Source organism: Ambystoma mexicanum, chromosome 9 (assembly GCF_040938575.1).
Source record: "Ambystoma mexicanum isolate Mex_15411 chromosome 9, UKY_AmexF1_1, whole genome shotgun sequence".
Lineage (NCBI taxonomy): Eukaryota > Metazoa > Chordata > Amphibia > Caudata > Ambystomatidae > Ambystoma > Ambystoma mexicanum.
Genome location: NC_090931.1, coordinates 923,578,972 through 923,594,660, shown reverse-complemented (window position 1 = coordinate 923,594,660; position 15,689 = coordinate 923,578,972). Strand labels below are relative to the sequence as shown.

Sequence of the window (15,689 nt, the reverse complement as noted above, 5' to 3'; positions counted from 1 at the left end):
GGGGACATCACCAATGGCCAAGTGATTCCTGCAGGTATAGAGGCACATGGGCTCTTGCATCTCTGAGGTGCTGTGGACAGGATTGCATCAATGTCCCCCTGTGTCACACAGACAGTGTATTGCAGCCTTGCAAGCCTTTGATATATTGATCCCAGTGACCCCAGACTAACGGCTCAAACTTCAATGGCAGTTGCCAATGTCCAATTTCATGAGAGGGTGAGATTGGAACAGTATTGCATGTCCCTAATTACCAAGAATGCAGGCAGCATAGGGTGTGGGGAACATTGGTAGCCAGTGCACATCAGAAGAAGGCAAACAAGGTGGCAGGAAACTCCCCCCCAATTGGAGGGAGCTGGCAGCAATAGGAAAGGTTCTGCTGGTCTTTTCAGCTCAGACTATGGATCAAGCTGTACTAACACAGACAACTCATCATACATCAATCACACCACCATAGAATCCGTCCTTTGTACATAAATCGTTACAGGTATATCAATTTAGCTGTTTGAATCCATCAACATTAAACATCTTATGCAGGTGGTCACCTTTTTGGTGGCAATCACTTGACCCAAAGGTTGGGGCTGGGGTGAGTTACGGGTGCTTCTACTAGACCTCCTTTTCTGTTAGTTCACTTAGATGCAATTGTGTTCAGATGAGACCCAATATAGTTGCCTAAGGTCTTCTCAAAGTTTCATAGTTTGCAAGAAATACTTTTGCTGTCTTTCTTCCAGAATCCATATTTCCTAGAGGAAGAGATTTAGCACTGACAGTTATGGGTTATCTAAAACGAACTTAAGAATTCAGGACACAGGAACATGTGTTGGTCATGTTCAGCACATCAGGAGCTGCCAGAAAAGACTCAGTAGTGTCAGTCATCGAATCAGAACTATGATTACTATGGTCTATAGCAGGGCATTCTCTGCCAGGTCAGGTGCATGGGAGATTTACCAGGGGCACAACCTCTCAGGCAAACACTCAGTGGGCCTCACTAGAGGAAGCATGTAGGGCTGCCAAGTGGGCAGATCCAGACAAGCGCAGTAGGCATTACAGGCTTCATGTGGACAGTCAGGCCACACACTCTTTTGGCACAGGTGTTTTGCTTTCTGGAATGCATTTTGCTTTCCTGATGCTGTGAATTGTTGCCAATTGGTGAAAGAGGGTCTGGAACCACATGTCTTGGTCAATGTGCTCCGTCATAGAACATGGAACTCTGACATCCTAGGAACTGGTACACCTCATAGGTAAGTACTAGGACAATGAAGATGGGTGTGGAGGTAATATAGATTACTTACTGTAACCTTCATTACTCCTAGTCCTACACACAGCCCTACAGATAAGGGGTGTATCAGCCACTTTTACTCTCTAAAAACAGAGAGTAAAAAAAAAAAACAGGGAGTAAAAATACTCCCAATAAAAAATGGGAAAAGTATAAATAGGAGCGTGTGCCCCTGCTTTCACCCAAACAGTCCATGGATGCGTTTAGACTAGCAATTAATTTACTACCACAGGAAGAAATGACAATAAAAACGGAAGAGGTCAAATGTATCTTTTAATATGCATGAATAACTTGGCGCAAATAAGTAAAAGTAATTCTCACAAAAACATTTCTGTTTTACAACTGAACATATGTTTACTTGTTTATAAAAATACTTCCGTTGGAACGGGACTCATGTTTTACTCCCTAAAAAATCATTTTCCTCCCAACTTTCAAAAATAGGGAGTAAAAAACTCCCACTTCAAAATCTTATCTGGAGCACTGCGTACACATCCTTGCGCAGAACTGACCACATGCCTCTCCCTCGAGGTAATCAGAATGGCCAATGAGCATTCTAGACAAGATAACAGATTGGGAAATAGTTAGACTTCTCATATGTGCGAAGGCAGGATTAAATGGATTTGGTAATGGAGCCTGTCATGGAGGTTAGTGGCTCTTATGTAAGAACTGTGACGAGATAGAGTAGAATTAATGAAAAGTATGTGATCTATACATTCATCCTAAAATCCCCGGCCCTGCTACCTCCACGACCCATTCCTAATCCCAGTACTTACTCATTCAGTCAGGCCACCTTCTAACAGAACCCTTTCCCAAATGTTTCCCCTGTCATCCTGGCGATACAACCCTTCTCTTTACCCCAACTGATCCAATTTTGTTTTCTGCCTCTACAGACAGTGAATCCAGGGGAGGCCTGCTGGGCTGGCTTCCTTCTTCTCTATTAAGACTCCTACGCTGGGCTCTGGGTTTTTTGTAACCCCCCCTCAGTACCTGCTGGACTGAAACAAGAGAAGAGGTGGAGGTCTGAGTATTCAGGGCACCTCTGTGGGTTCTAACTGGGAAGAGCGCCATGAGTACACAGGCCTGCGGCTCGCCGAGGACAACTCTCACCAAACCTGCAATTGGTGAGGCAGGAAGATTGAGCAGCAGAGGAGGTATGTGAGCGTCAGTGGGATTGAGCAAGGACTGAGACCATGATAGGAGGCACTGCAGATGGGTTAAGGGCTGATGCATTCCCTCAAAGGTCTCGATGGGCGGTGAATGCATTTTAATGGCTGGTGAAAGGAAAGTCTTTATCAGAGAAAGTATAAAGTATTGCGGAACATAATCAGGAGGCAGTGCAGCCTACCTGGAACACTACCTCATGCTCTTGTATGGACTGTGTCCCTTAGTAGATGCAGTTTACAGCAATGAGCCGATAAACAGGTCAGGATCCCACTGCGGATCATGTGCACATCAAGCCTGCTACCAGGAAGGTGCAGAGTAGGAGCAGTAGAGGAATTCTGTGAGCACCACAGAGAATCCTGCGCTCGTACTTTGGCACTGTGGGAAGAGGGGGCTGTGTTGCAGATTGGTATTGTTTATGATGCTTTCCCAGCGAGGTCTGCAACTATCATGAGAACATGGTGCAGAACAAGGAGCGATTTCTATCATGACTCTGTAAATATGTAGCATTAGGTACCTCTTAGTTGGATCTGGGACACCCAAACTGCCTCACCCTCCTATGACTCGATGACTGTTTCCAGTAGTAAAGGAAGGATACAGCAAATTGAGTATTGTGTAGGCTTGTCTAAAACCCGTAAAGGACATGATTTGGGCTTATGCAGCATATGAGGTTGGTGGCCATTGAGAAGACAGGCAGCCCACGCTGAGGTCATGGAATGAGGGTACAGGTTACAGACTGACAAACGTGAAAAAGCTTTCCAGGGGGATGAGTCTGGGATTGCAGTGGGTGCCTCATGATCTTGGGCCAAAAATGGTCTTTGTAGTTGCTAGATAGTGGTAATGGTGCATACTCCTGTATGTCTGCACAGTGGCCAAGCTACCTACCAGTGTGGCTGCCATGCGCTCTTGTCTCCCTCGTCTCTCTGTCTCTCTCTCTCTCTCTCTCTCTCTCTCTCTCTCATATAGTGGTTGCAAAATGCATCTCTTGCTGGGAGTGTCTGGACTCCCATGTTCAGTGCCTGGTGTGTGCGCTCTGGTGGTCGTGACTGGCCAGTTTTGATGACTTGTGGGAGGCCGCTCCAGTTTGGCATATATTGCTTAGACTTAAGGCTGAGGGCATGGGTTTGATTTCAAGGTGCATTAAGTGTTGGGTTATGGCCCATCTCCCAGGGCTGCCCTGCCCCTTTTAGGGCTTGCCATGATTTTGAGTGCTCATTAGTATTGGTGAAGCTCTGTGTGTCGGTTTTACGGTTATGATGGCTCACATGCTAGGCACGTTGAGTTGTTCTGGTAACATCCTTTTCGCACGTTTTTGACAGGAGGGAGGCTTATGTGCAGGGTATTGGTTGGATCTAGGATTTGCTCGGTTGGACTGGCCAGAACTTTGACTAGTACTGTTATTTAGTCCGGGAGGGCTGTTCCTTAACAGTTCACCTACGATTCTCTTTAACATAGGTATGGAGCTGGAAGATGTCGCAAACAGAGTCTTCCTTTCACTCATCCAGGCATACTGGAGAGCCATTTGGTATTTTTGAGCCTATTGGTATTCTCCGGAGCAGGGCAGTAATGCACCACAGTGTAAATTATTTCACAAAAATAATTTGCAGTCTGCCAATTAAAATGCTCTTGATTAGCAAACAACATAGTCATATTTTTAATGTCACCAGGAGTTATCTGTACCAAAGACATAAAATGAGCAACAATACAGCATTTTTGTGTATTGCTGAAGTAAGCCATGGTGAGAGGAGTGCCCGTAAAATGCAAAGGTTAGCTGCATCAATGGATACAAATAAATAATATAATATGTAATGCAATCCTTATGTACAGACTGGATGATCTACTGATCAATACTTTGCATACATATTTAGTTAGCTGTGTGTATTCATTATGTAAGAAGAAAGAAAGTAAGAGCGGAGTGGCTGACGTGGCAGACAGAGAACCGGGCAAACTAGGTGGAATATTGTAGCTTGTGGCCATCTGACTTTCAGGATAGCCGATATAGTGCAACAGAGTGATAAGATAGAATGTCAAGGAGTTCTGGATCAGCTCATGGGCTGAGCACCAATTGCACAAATGTTATGCTACAAAACAGGTCACAAAAATAGGTTAGAACAGGGCAGAAGAATTAGGCTGGATTAATGATCGCACTAAAGCCTTTTTGATCAACAGACACCCCAGGTTTCCTAACTTCTATACTTTACCAAAAGTGCACAAACATCCGACTCAACCAGCAGGTAGGCAAATAGTTTCAGGAATGGACAGCCTACTGCAACCATTGGGAAAGTATATTGATTATTTCCTTCAACCTCTAATACTAAAAACCAGCAGTATATCAAAGACACTACTCACTTTTTGGAATGTCTTAACGATACGGGTTATATTAAAGACTCCAATCTATTTACCATTAACGTCAAGAGTCTGTATACGTCTATCCCACATGACGCAGGACTTGAAGCAATTGAATGTAACCTACTTTAATGAGGGAGACATTTAGAGCAATCAAAGAATTAATTCTGGTTCTCCTCCAGTTCATATCCGAAAACTTGGATTTCCAATATAGAAACCAGTTTTTTCTACAAACTTCAGGAACATCTATGGGGGCCACCATGGCCCCCCCATACGCCAATTGCTGTATGCATACGTTTGAGAGGGAAAATATTTTAGATCATTCAGTATGGCGCAATTACATATCCCTTTGGGTCCGTTTTATTGACTATATTTTTGGTATCTGGATAGGCTCATGAGAAAGCCTGCAAGACTTCTTTGAATACCTGAACACAATAGACTCAAGGATTCAATTCACCATTGAAAGTTCCACGATAGAGATACACTTTTTAGATGTATCCATACAAGTACAGCAGGATAAATATCTGACAAATATTTTTCGAAAGAAGACGGACCGCAACAACCTTGTGCATCATCTGAGTTTTCATCAGCCAAGTCTAATAAAGAACTTACCTTTCAGCCAAATGATGCGGGTGAAGAAAATTGTAAATGACCCAGCGTCGTATGAAAGAGAAATAGAGAATATGGGCAACAAATTTGAAGCACGTGGATACAAAAACAGAAGAGATACAGGCTGCAAAAGACCAGATTACAACACCAACAAATAGAAAAAGATCAAATGAAGCAACGGCACCACTTGTTTATGTACCCTGCTATTCCACCTAGAGCAGTCGTATAAAGTCTTCAATCAACAAAAATTGCCGTATTTTAACAAGTGAATCGAGGGTCGAACATTTAAAGACAATCCGATATTTGCTTACAAAAGGAGTGCGAACCTCAGAGACAGATTGGTTAAAACCAGACCAACAACCAAACCACCAATTACACAGAGAAAATGCACTTCCCCTGTCTACATTGCAGTAATTGTGGTTTCATAAATAAAGGAGATACAATCAATCACCTGCGTACAGATGAAAAGATAAAGATCAATAGCTATACTACCTGCGATACACCCAAAATAATTTACGCCATCAAGTGCCCATGTGGCATTTACTACGTAGGCCAGTCTAAACGACAAGGGAAGGTGCAATGGATTGAGCACAGACCGCGTATCAGAACAAATAATACCAACTCGGCAGTTGCAAGACATTGGAGTGATAAAAAGCATAACATCAACCAGATACGTTTTCAAGTGGTTAAGGTGGTAAAACAACATAATGCACGCGAAAACCTAAGCAGACGTCTGGATCAAAACGAGACATACTGGATTGACCGATTGGACTGCCTCGCACCAGGGGGGATTAATGAGGAGATAAACTATATGTGTTACCTGTGAACTATCTACTGTAACAGGATGTGGACATTAGTAACCAGAGATGGTACATGTTTTATACACTACGATTGTTCAATTGTTAAGGCTCCCTGAGAGATATGAAAATGATTACTCGTAGTGTATCTAATTATCGTTTGACCGCTCTATAACAGCGTGTGACCGTTCCATGTAACATGCCTCCAGACATGCCCACAATTTAATGTATGCTAATGAAAACATGAATTCCACTGAAGCAAGTAATGGTATACATCGATCATTTAATGTTGATCAGCTGCGATAACGACAGTATAAGAATATGCTTAACACTCTACGTTATGTTTCATGTTTAGTGATTCATCAGAGAAGCAGGTAGCAACAACGTAGGTATAATGCATGACTACGGCAATAAGGCGATAACAAGGGATAGATATGGAAACGTAATAATAAAACACAGATCAGGCTGAATACTAGTGGTGATTCATATGACAACTATAATGTGTTATGTGACGAATACACAGTGATCTAGACTCCTGCTTAAATGATAACAACTACAGCATATGATTAGGAATATGGCGCACAAAATGAATGATTTGTGCAGAAATATGTGAAAAAAATGTTATGGCAGCGGCCCCCAATACGATAATTGCAGAGACCTGGCATCCCGTAGGCCCTGGCAACAAGGACCTGCGGGACGCGAGGCGATCGCTACGTCAACGCTTTCTAGAACGCGTGGAGTCATGTCACCTAGCAACGGCAGGTCTCAATGCACACACTTAACCCACACCAGCGTACACGCAAGGCAAACATTTGAGTTTTGTTTTTATAATAAACATATGAATTAAACAAGAACATTGCCAGCGACACAGTGTCGCTGACACTTGACATCACGTAGGCCCTGGCAACAGGGATCTGCGAGATGAGGGCGGTCGCAACGTCAGCGCGTTCTGGGACACGCAGCATCGCCTGGCAATGTTGGGTGTCTCCTGTATACAGTACACTCCACGTATCAAAAAAGAGAAAACTCCTGCTATAGGTTGATACCAAGAGCACTTATTTGGTGCAAAGTTTTTAAGATCTCAAACATTGGGTTTGGATAATAAACAAATCCCAATAGAGATATATTATATGAGACACAGCCTGTGAGTATATCAAACTTGAGTTATTATTGTTCCAAATAGAAGAAAAAAAGTTTAAATAAAGAAAAAGGAACATAGTAAAAAGTAATTCATTGGATATTTTAAATCTCATCAGTACAGAGTAGAAACAGCTCTAAATGCATTTACCATACTCTAATAATGTTAGTATGTATCATGAGTGGGAAAAGACCACACTTGAGTGAGGAAACAATATAAGTTGGTGAATAGACAAGACCCAGTGTCAAAGAGGTGTGAGTGACCTAGATGATGGTCCTATAGAGTACAAAAAGTAAAACAGAATGAAAGAACCATAGAAAATAGAGCAACTGTTTGCAAATAAATCAAAATAATTCAGCAGTTGTGGAGCCAAGTTACACTTTATACATTTAAAGTACAATTTCTTCGTCCAACTGCCCGTCTCAGTTAGAGACGTGCTAGAAAACAATGGATTTCCTTATAGACAGCTGGAGGCCAGTACACTTCTGTTTGTATGGCATTCCAATGTCAATGTAACAATTCTTGGAAGTGAACCCCCATTGGGTCTGCCATCAGTACACTCGACGGCAAACGCTGTGTTCTATGAGTTTCGTGCATCAGACTCTTTGGCACAGATGAGCAGGTATGCACTCTAAGAGAGGAGTATTAGATTTAAGTCAACATCAGATCTGGAATGCATAAAACAGATTAACCGACTGGGTTTCTTTTATCCAATCCCTAAGAAGTGTGGAGCCTTATGCTCAAAAGTATATTTAGCGCTGTAGCACTCGATCATGCGTTTAAGTACAAAACGGGTCTTAGGAAGGGGGGTGAGACGAAGAATAGAGTTCCACTATTCGAGGAGGTTTGCCACAAGAGGGCAGAGTGATTTCCAGGAATCTGGAATAGGATGGTAGCTCAGGCTACCCTAACTAAGGAGAGTGGCCTTTGGGGGACACTTGTGCATAAAAGTCTATGGATGCGCCAGGGGCCACCAGCAAGTGTTGCAAGTACTCACCGAACCTCGATGCATCCCAAACCAAACTTCGCCAGTCTAGTCCAGTTTGCTCGCAGGTTTGAGTCCACCAGTTGCACATCCCTCCAGCTTTCAGAGGCTGCGTTCCGGGACTTCAGTCCGTGTCAAGACAGTGGCCTTTACTCCACTTCTGGGGAAGGGATCGGGCTAGTTCCACTGCAGCTCATTAGGGCACAGCAGCAAGGCACCCACGAAGCTCGTCACCACAGCAGAGCGACACGGGTACCACATAGGCTCGGATTCAGGCGGACTCTCCTAGTTCCATACCTACGAATGCTAGGTGTATGAAAGTCGGCGGGAGTGCCTTCTATCAAGAGCTTACGGTTCCCAAAGTCTCTAGTCAAAATTCGAGACGGCAGCAATTCCAGGGCAAAGGTCCAACACGAGCTAGTCAGTTCAGTGAGCGGTCCAGGAGCACTTCCGAAGGGGCTCATTTGCAGGTTAAGAAGGAGGTGCCAAGAGTAGTTGGTCCCACTACTCCAACCCTTGCAGGCCTTCGGTGATCGATGAGCAACAGGGGCTCCGCCAGGACAACAGAGGGGTCAGGGTGCCAAACCTTCCAGCGGGTTTCCAGGGGTTCTATGGATCTGTTTCTTCGGTTCAGGATACTTGGCTCCTTTACTAAGCACATCGACCTGAAATGGGTGTATGGTGTCTTCTCTTATCCAAAGTTTGCTTCGTGCCAAAACGAACAGCATCCAATGGGCGATCTGCTCACATTCAACCATCCCAGATGTGGACCAATCATGGACCACGGTGGTCCCAGTCATCCCAGCACACCAGACATCTTGGCACCCAGGATGTGTTTTGGAACTAGAAAGGTCCAGCCCACATCCTGGGTGCACACCCACAAGGCCTGCAGAAGCCTGCGAAAGCCTCCGCTTGCACGGTAGCCTGCCTGACCATATACGGAATTTCCCAGGGCGGCTCAACCTGGGGAAGGCTAAGGGATAAAATGTCCCCTGCCCCCCTAGTTCAGCATTATAGGCTGCAGGGGTGTCCCCCACATACTTTAAATGTAAAGCGGGGACAAAAAGGGACATTCGGAAATGCTTGAGTTACAAAATGCAAGCAAGTCGGCTTTGCTATTTTGTAACTGGAGCTTTTCAGAATACGGTCTTTCAACGTAGTTCCTGAAGTTCTCTACTTCCCAGCCAAACAAACTATCTCTTCTTCTCCACCCTCTTCTCGCCTAACTACCATCCTTAATCTGCTTTCACTTGTAACCTTGGTTTCATCTTAGACCCAACTCACAACTTCTCGCTCTACCTCTCCAAATCTGCCACTGCATTTAGACTCACCTCCTAAATATCTGAAAAATATGTCATCCTTTTAATCTTGTTAAACAGCTTATCTCTGCTTAACCTCTTCTCAACATCTTCACAACTATCCATGGACTTGCCCCATACTACCTATCTGCTCATCTCACTCCCTTCTCTCCCCCTCACTTGCTATGCTCATCCTCGGCTTGCATCCTTGCCACTACTCGAGCCCCCTTTAGTGGTTATTCCCGCTCTCTGCTCCTATCTGAATAACCTGTCGGTTTCCTAGCACTCTACGTAACTCCATCACCCTGCTTCCCCATCTCCCTACCCTCACAGACAACCCTACAGTACTTTTCCGTCAACCATCCTTAATTTAGCACTTCCTCCCCTTTCATGTTCCTATTTTAATCTATTCTGTCTTCATCCCTGGTTTATGTTTCCACGTGGTGATATTAACGAAGTGAAAATAATTAAATACATTTTCAACAAACCCATAAATACCAAAAAATACAGATTTTTTTGTAAAAACATATTGGGGATTGGGTAAAGGATTAAAACAGGTGGGGGGGGGGGTTAAAACAGGTGGGGGGGGGGGGGTTCCCCACCCAATTTAAAAAAACGAATAACAAAACAAACAAAAAAAAAACAATATCGGTATTTAGGGATTGTTACTAATGTTTTATTTCATTTTTAGAAACACAGAGATCCATTCCACATTCCCCTGCAACATCTGGTTTTCAAGTCACATTCTATCACCCCATTGTCAAAGACCCATGGCATCCATGTTACATTTTGTAAGCATTTTGTGCCAAGAATGCATTGCTTTCCTGTGATATCTAGAAATAAATAAGTAAATGTGCTCCTCTTTCCAATTAGGTATGGGTGGGCATGCAGCACCACCGCAGGTATAAGCAGATGAGATTAATCTAGCAACAAAGGCGGGGATCTTAGGAATACCCACGCACCATATACATTCGCTTTAAACATACACATATCTGATCCCTCAGAAGGGCACCCATGCTCTGTCTGCAGAGACAGCATTACCTCCGTGTCCACTCTTCCTCGTCGCAGTACTTACATCATGAGGCCTCTGCTTCCGACACAGGACCTTCTATTTCTTTTATTCTTTATAACTCCTCCCCTTGAGCCACATCATCCAGTTTCATTTTTCCTGCCTCTGGCAGGTTGACTTTTCCCAGCGCTGTGCTCTGGGGAGCTAGTTGCTGGCCCCTGGGTGGGGCTGCATGGCGGGGCCTCAGTTCCCTACAGGTGTGGAGCGCTCCCGGTTCCCATGCTGGGCTTGGGCTCTGGTTGAGCATGAACTGGTGCCTCTCCTGGTTTTTGCTGGGCATCGTGGCTGACTTGAGAGGTGTCCCTGCCCAGGCTCCTGCCCAGGCTCCTACAGATGTGACCCGGGCTAAGGTAAGGGGCTCTGCCCTGGTGTTGAGTCAGCATCGGGGCCCTGTGTATACCCCGGGGCGGTCCATTCCGCAGATTTGTGCTGTTTCTCTAGGATCTATGCGCATGGGACAGCCCCGGCAGTCTGGTAGTGTTTGTGCCTTCCGGGGTTGGGAGTTTATTAAAGTTTCTCCACAAGGGGCCTGGTGTTAGACTGAATTGGGGTGGTTTTACCGCGGCAGAAATAACCACGACGGAAATGACCGAATGAAAATGAACGCAATGCAAAATTGTTCGTACATTACCCATTCGGTCATTCAAGGTACAACAACCCCAAATCTAAATATAACCTAACCCTCCTACCACTGCCTCACCCGCCCACACCCCTACTTACCTTTCATTCAGTCTCGCTGGCCCCTGCAACACCAGTTCACTTTCACTTCTGTGATCGGGAACCGGCGCCACAGGTTCCTTTATTTTTTTTTTTAGGGGTCAGCTGCAGGGGTGTACAGTATAGTGAGCAGGGTGTTGCGGGGGACACCCCTGCAGCCTTTTTTTTTTTGGGAGTCGGGTCAGCGATCTGCCCCCAGGGTGTTCACCAAGCTGGTGGCACATCTTCACCTGAGGGGCATTCAGATTTTTCCCTACCTGGACGACTGGTTGGTCAAGGCGGCCCTCCGGCCGACAGTCCTGGCTCATCTCCTTCAGGTTTGCCAGGCATTGCGGGAGTGGGGGTTTCTGGTGAACTGGCAGAAGTCTCATTTGGAGCCCACTCAAGATCTAGTTTTCATCGGGGCTCAGATTTGCACCAGGATGGGGAGAGTTTTTCTCTCCCAGGAGAGGGTCCAGCGCCTGCTGTCTGCTCTGGGCAGGGTTCTCAGGCGGCAGTGTGTCACGGCTCGCCTGTTGCTCATGCTTCAGGGGCACATAGCGTCTGGTGTCTTCCTGGTTCCTTTGGCTTGTCTTCATCTGTGTCCTCCAGTGTCTTATCTACTCGCCCACTGGCTCCCGGCTTCTCAGGCTTACGAGACCTTGATCCCAGTGTCTCCTGCTCCGAGGGCCTCTTTACTGTGGCGGTTGCAGGCTTCGAATATCCGGGCAGATTGACCACTCTTACTACAGATGGCTGCGGAAGGGGTTGGGGGCCCCATTGGGCATCCTCACGACCCAGGGGTTGTGGGCTCCGGAGGAGGTGCATCCTTCATCCAATTGGAGAGAGTTGTATGCCATTCTCCGGGCCCTGTTGCACTTTAGGGCGTTTCTGAAAGGCAGGGCTGTGTTGGTCCGGACGGACAATACCACAGCATTGGCATATTTCAACCACCCGGGGGTTTCCGGACGCTCCTTGAATGCTCTGGCAGCTCAGACAGGTTCCTGGGGGGGGGGGTCGCACCTGTTCTCCCTGGTGGCCTCTCATGTCAGGGGGGGTGGACAATATTCAGGCGGATCAGCTCAGCTGCCGGTTCCCCTCCTCTTTAGAACTGGTTCTGTCAGACAGGGTATTTTACAGAGATCTGTGTCAGTTTGGGCTCCCGGTTCTGGATCTCTTTGCCTCTCCGGCATCTGTGACGGTTCCTCTCTTCTGCTCCCGGCCGGGGGGGGTTTGTGGGGTGGATGCCCTTGCTGTGGAGTGGCCTTGGGGTCTCCTTTATGCGTTCCCTCCTCTCCCCCTTCTTCCCCAGGTGGTTCAGCGCATCAGGGAGAGCAGGTCAACTGTGCTGTTGGTTGCTCCGTGCTGTTGGTTGCTCCGTTCTGGCCCCGCCGGAGCTGGATCCCCTCCCTGTTGGAGCTTCGGTCCCGGGAAACTTGGTTGATTCCGAGGTGGCCTTGTCCCCTGCAGAAGGGTCTGGGATCAGACAAATTCAATGGGCGGTTTGGCTATTGCATGGTCTCGGTTGATCTCCCATGGGTTTTCAGGTCCTGTGGTCGAGTCGATGATTAGTGTAGACCTTCTACTCTGAAGGTGTATGACAGACAGTGGGGTCACTTTTGGGATTGGTGTGGGCGGTCTGCCCCCCCCCCGTGTTCCGGTCAATACAAATTAAATGATGCGTTTGCCTAGCCCCTGCCCTCCACCCCCCCTTCCTCCTAAAATAAATAGGTAGGACCAGAATCTTTACATCAAAAGCCCTCTAAGAACAGTTTGACAGCCAAAGGGCAAGCAGTTGCACCCAGCCACCACTCCACCCCCGATTAAAATTAAGGGGTATTTCCTGGGCCAGCGAACGGGGTAGGTGGATAAGGAAAAGTCCTTTTCCTGATGACAATAAATTAATGCAAGGACACAAACTAAGACATTTCCAAAAATACTACTGGTCACTTGTGTTTTCAAAACGATGCAAAATTACGTTTACAATGTATTGTGAACGGAGGATAGCACAGGGGCAACGCGATGGTCTTGAAAGCAAGAACATGCAGAGCAACAAAGCTTCATATCTTGAATCCGCGCTTAAAAAATAAATACAATTTTGAGACATAGAACGAGCTACAGGGACGAGTGGCACCCCAAGGAACCATACCACCTGCTGCAAACCCCAGTACAGAGAGAATTCATTTCGAACGCTTTAGAACACAGCGCAAGCAATAGGGCACTCTATTACAGAGACTACAAACTATAAGTTATAGAAAGAAAGAATACAGTAACGCACACCTACATAAAGATAACAGATATGCTAGAACAAAACAATTCAATTTTCTTTTCAGGAACACGTGTGTACTTTAATTTCTCATCTGAATGGGGCTTCCAAAAGCACATCTTTTGGCAATCACGCAATTTACGTTAGTAACCTCGACTGCACATCAACAGGGCATAGCAAAGAATGTCACAGTCTTCTGTGGGGCAGTACTGTGGGTGGCCCATGCAACTCGTGAATGGGAGCAACGGGGGTGAAAATTGATGTTGACCCTGCTAAGGTGAGTCCTCTATACTTGCCCAGGATCACACACCTAGAGAAAGAAAAATGTAAAGTTGTGCCCGTTTATAATGAGATGAATGCTTTCAAAAAAGAAATAAATAAATAAAACAGGAAACACACCGTGTATGCACTTCTAGGATGTTTATTTTATACATCTTTCGCACTGCGGATAAGAAGGCAAATGCAGCAGGCCATCAAAAGACTGCAGGCGTGTGTCATTGCATGACAATAGAAAGGTGTGAAAGGACGAACATTAGTTCTCCTTTCATGCGTGTTTTTACAGGCAAGAACACAATCAGGGTGATAAGCGGACAAAAACCGCAACACCCGACCTGACAAAATTATAAGCGACTTTAGGGAAAAAGAAGCCGAAAGTAGCTTATAATAAGCAGACATGGCAACACTGAAACCAGTTGATCATCCCTGCCCAGCATGCAATGCGCGGCAATGGCATTTCCCCTCTTTAAGTGGACTGACCTGACGGGCTTTGGGATCTTTTCAGAGCGCCTTTTAGACGCGGCTTCAAACCCCTCCAGTGACATGTTGATATGCTGGGGCTCGCGGAGGATTGAATGAAGCCGCGCAGAAAAGGCTCTCGGCTCTTGCCCGGCACCGGAGTACGACTGGCCTCTACTCTTTCCGCTTTGTGTTGTGGTTCCGGTGTTCTCCATTTTTCTTAGCCTCCCTGGCTGTGCTTTTCTGGTACCCGGAAGTAAGGGGAGACAGAGAAAGTCGGCGCTTCATTTCACTGCAAAGAAAGATTAATCCAGCAGTAAACGTCGGAACTCAAGACTGCCATACAGTTTATTTCACGCTTTGTAAAAAAGCAAGTTCCGCTTAAAATAAACACGTGCAGATTTCTTGTACAATTTTGCATTGTGTTAATGTTTTTAAACGTGTTCTGTGGTTTATAAACGCAATCTCTATACGACAGAATGTGTTTGACGGTATTAAAACGTTAGATATGAGATCTGCTATACAGTACAATGGTGACATGCTGCATAGCTCTCAATCTTATGTGGCTTCTGGGCGAGTGAAAACACCTGATCTTGTTTTTTAGCAGGTGAAAGTCCATTTACTTATGCGAGAGAGTTGCTTACATGCATACCTGTCAACCCTCGCTATTTATTTGGAGACTCCGGATTCCCCTGTCAAAAATGTTGCTATGTTTTACTGTCTCCCGCCTAAAATAACCCTAACCGCGATGCACTTCAATGGGAAAATTTCATTCTCCTGATTAAATGTCCCAGGCGATCCAAAAGGTTGACACACCACCAAAAGCGTGTGAGTTGAGTTGTATGCATGCTGTGTCATGTCATGTTCAGTTCCTAACACGCACGCATGCACACACACGATTCTCAATTAACACTGCCCGCGGATATAGAAATGAGAAAGTAACATGGACCTCTTACAATGTTCACACACAGTTAATCAACAACACTGAGAGGATGATTGCACGCATGCCAGTCCGGAGACTCCCGATTTTTCATTGAAAAATATCACTATTTTTCACGTTCTCCCGCCTAAAATAATTCTAGCCCCAATGCATGCCTAAAATTTGTTTCCCGAGTTTCGTGATTTCTCTGTCGAAATCTCCCGCCTAGGTGTGTCGAAATGTTGACATATATGTGATTGAGGGTCCAGAAGTGGCGAAGACCCACTGCACATCCTCCTTGGCAAAATGGTGGCACATATTATCCAGAGGTAATGCACACAACACTGTGATACAATTCGATGTGCTAATATCCATGCCAAAATTTAGACATGTTTGC

The 15,689-nt window shown here is 45.7% G+C and overlaps 1 protein-coding gene across 2 annotated transcripts in view; it reads right to left on the bottom strand.

Annotated features, from left to right (window-relative positions):
- PRKRA (protein activator of interferon induced protein kinase EIF2AK2) overlaps positions 1 to 14,584 on the bottom strand; it is a 700,997-nt gene extending 686,413 nt beyond the window's left edge. For both annotated transcript variants that reach the window (XM_069616107.1, XM_069616108.1), the window contains exon 1: positions 14,395 to 14,584. In XM_069616107.1, the coding sequence (XP_069472208.1) occupies positions 14,395 to 14,459 (65 nt within the window). In that variant the 5' untranslated portion in view covers positions 14,460 to 14,584. The remainder of the gene's footprint in view (positions 1 to 14,394) is intronic.
- Positions 14,585 to 15,689: the final 1,105 nt, after the last annotated feature.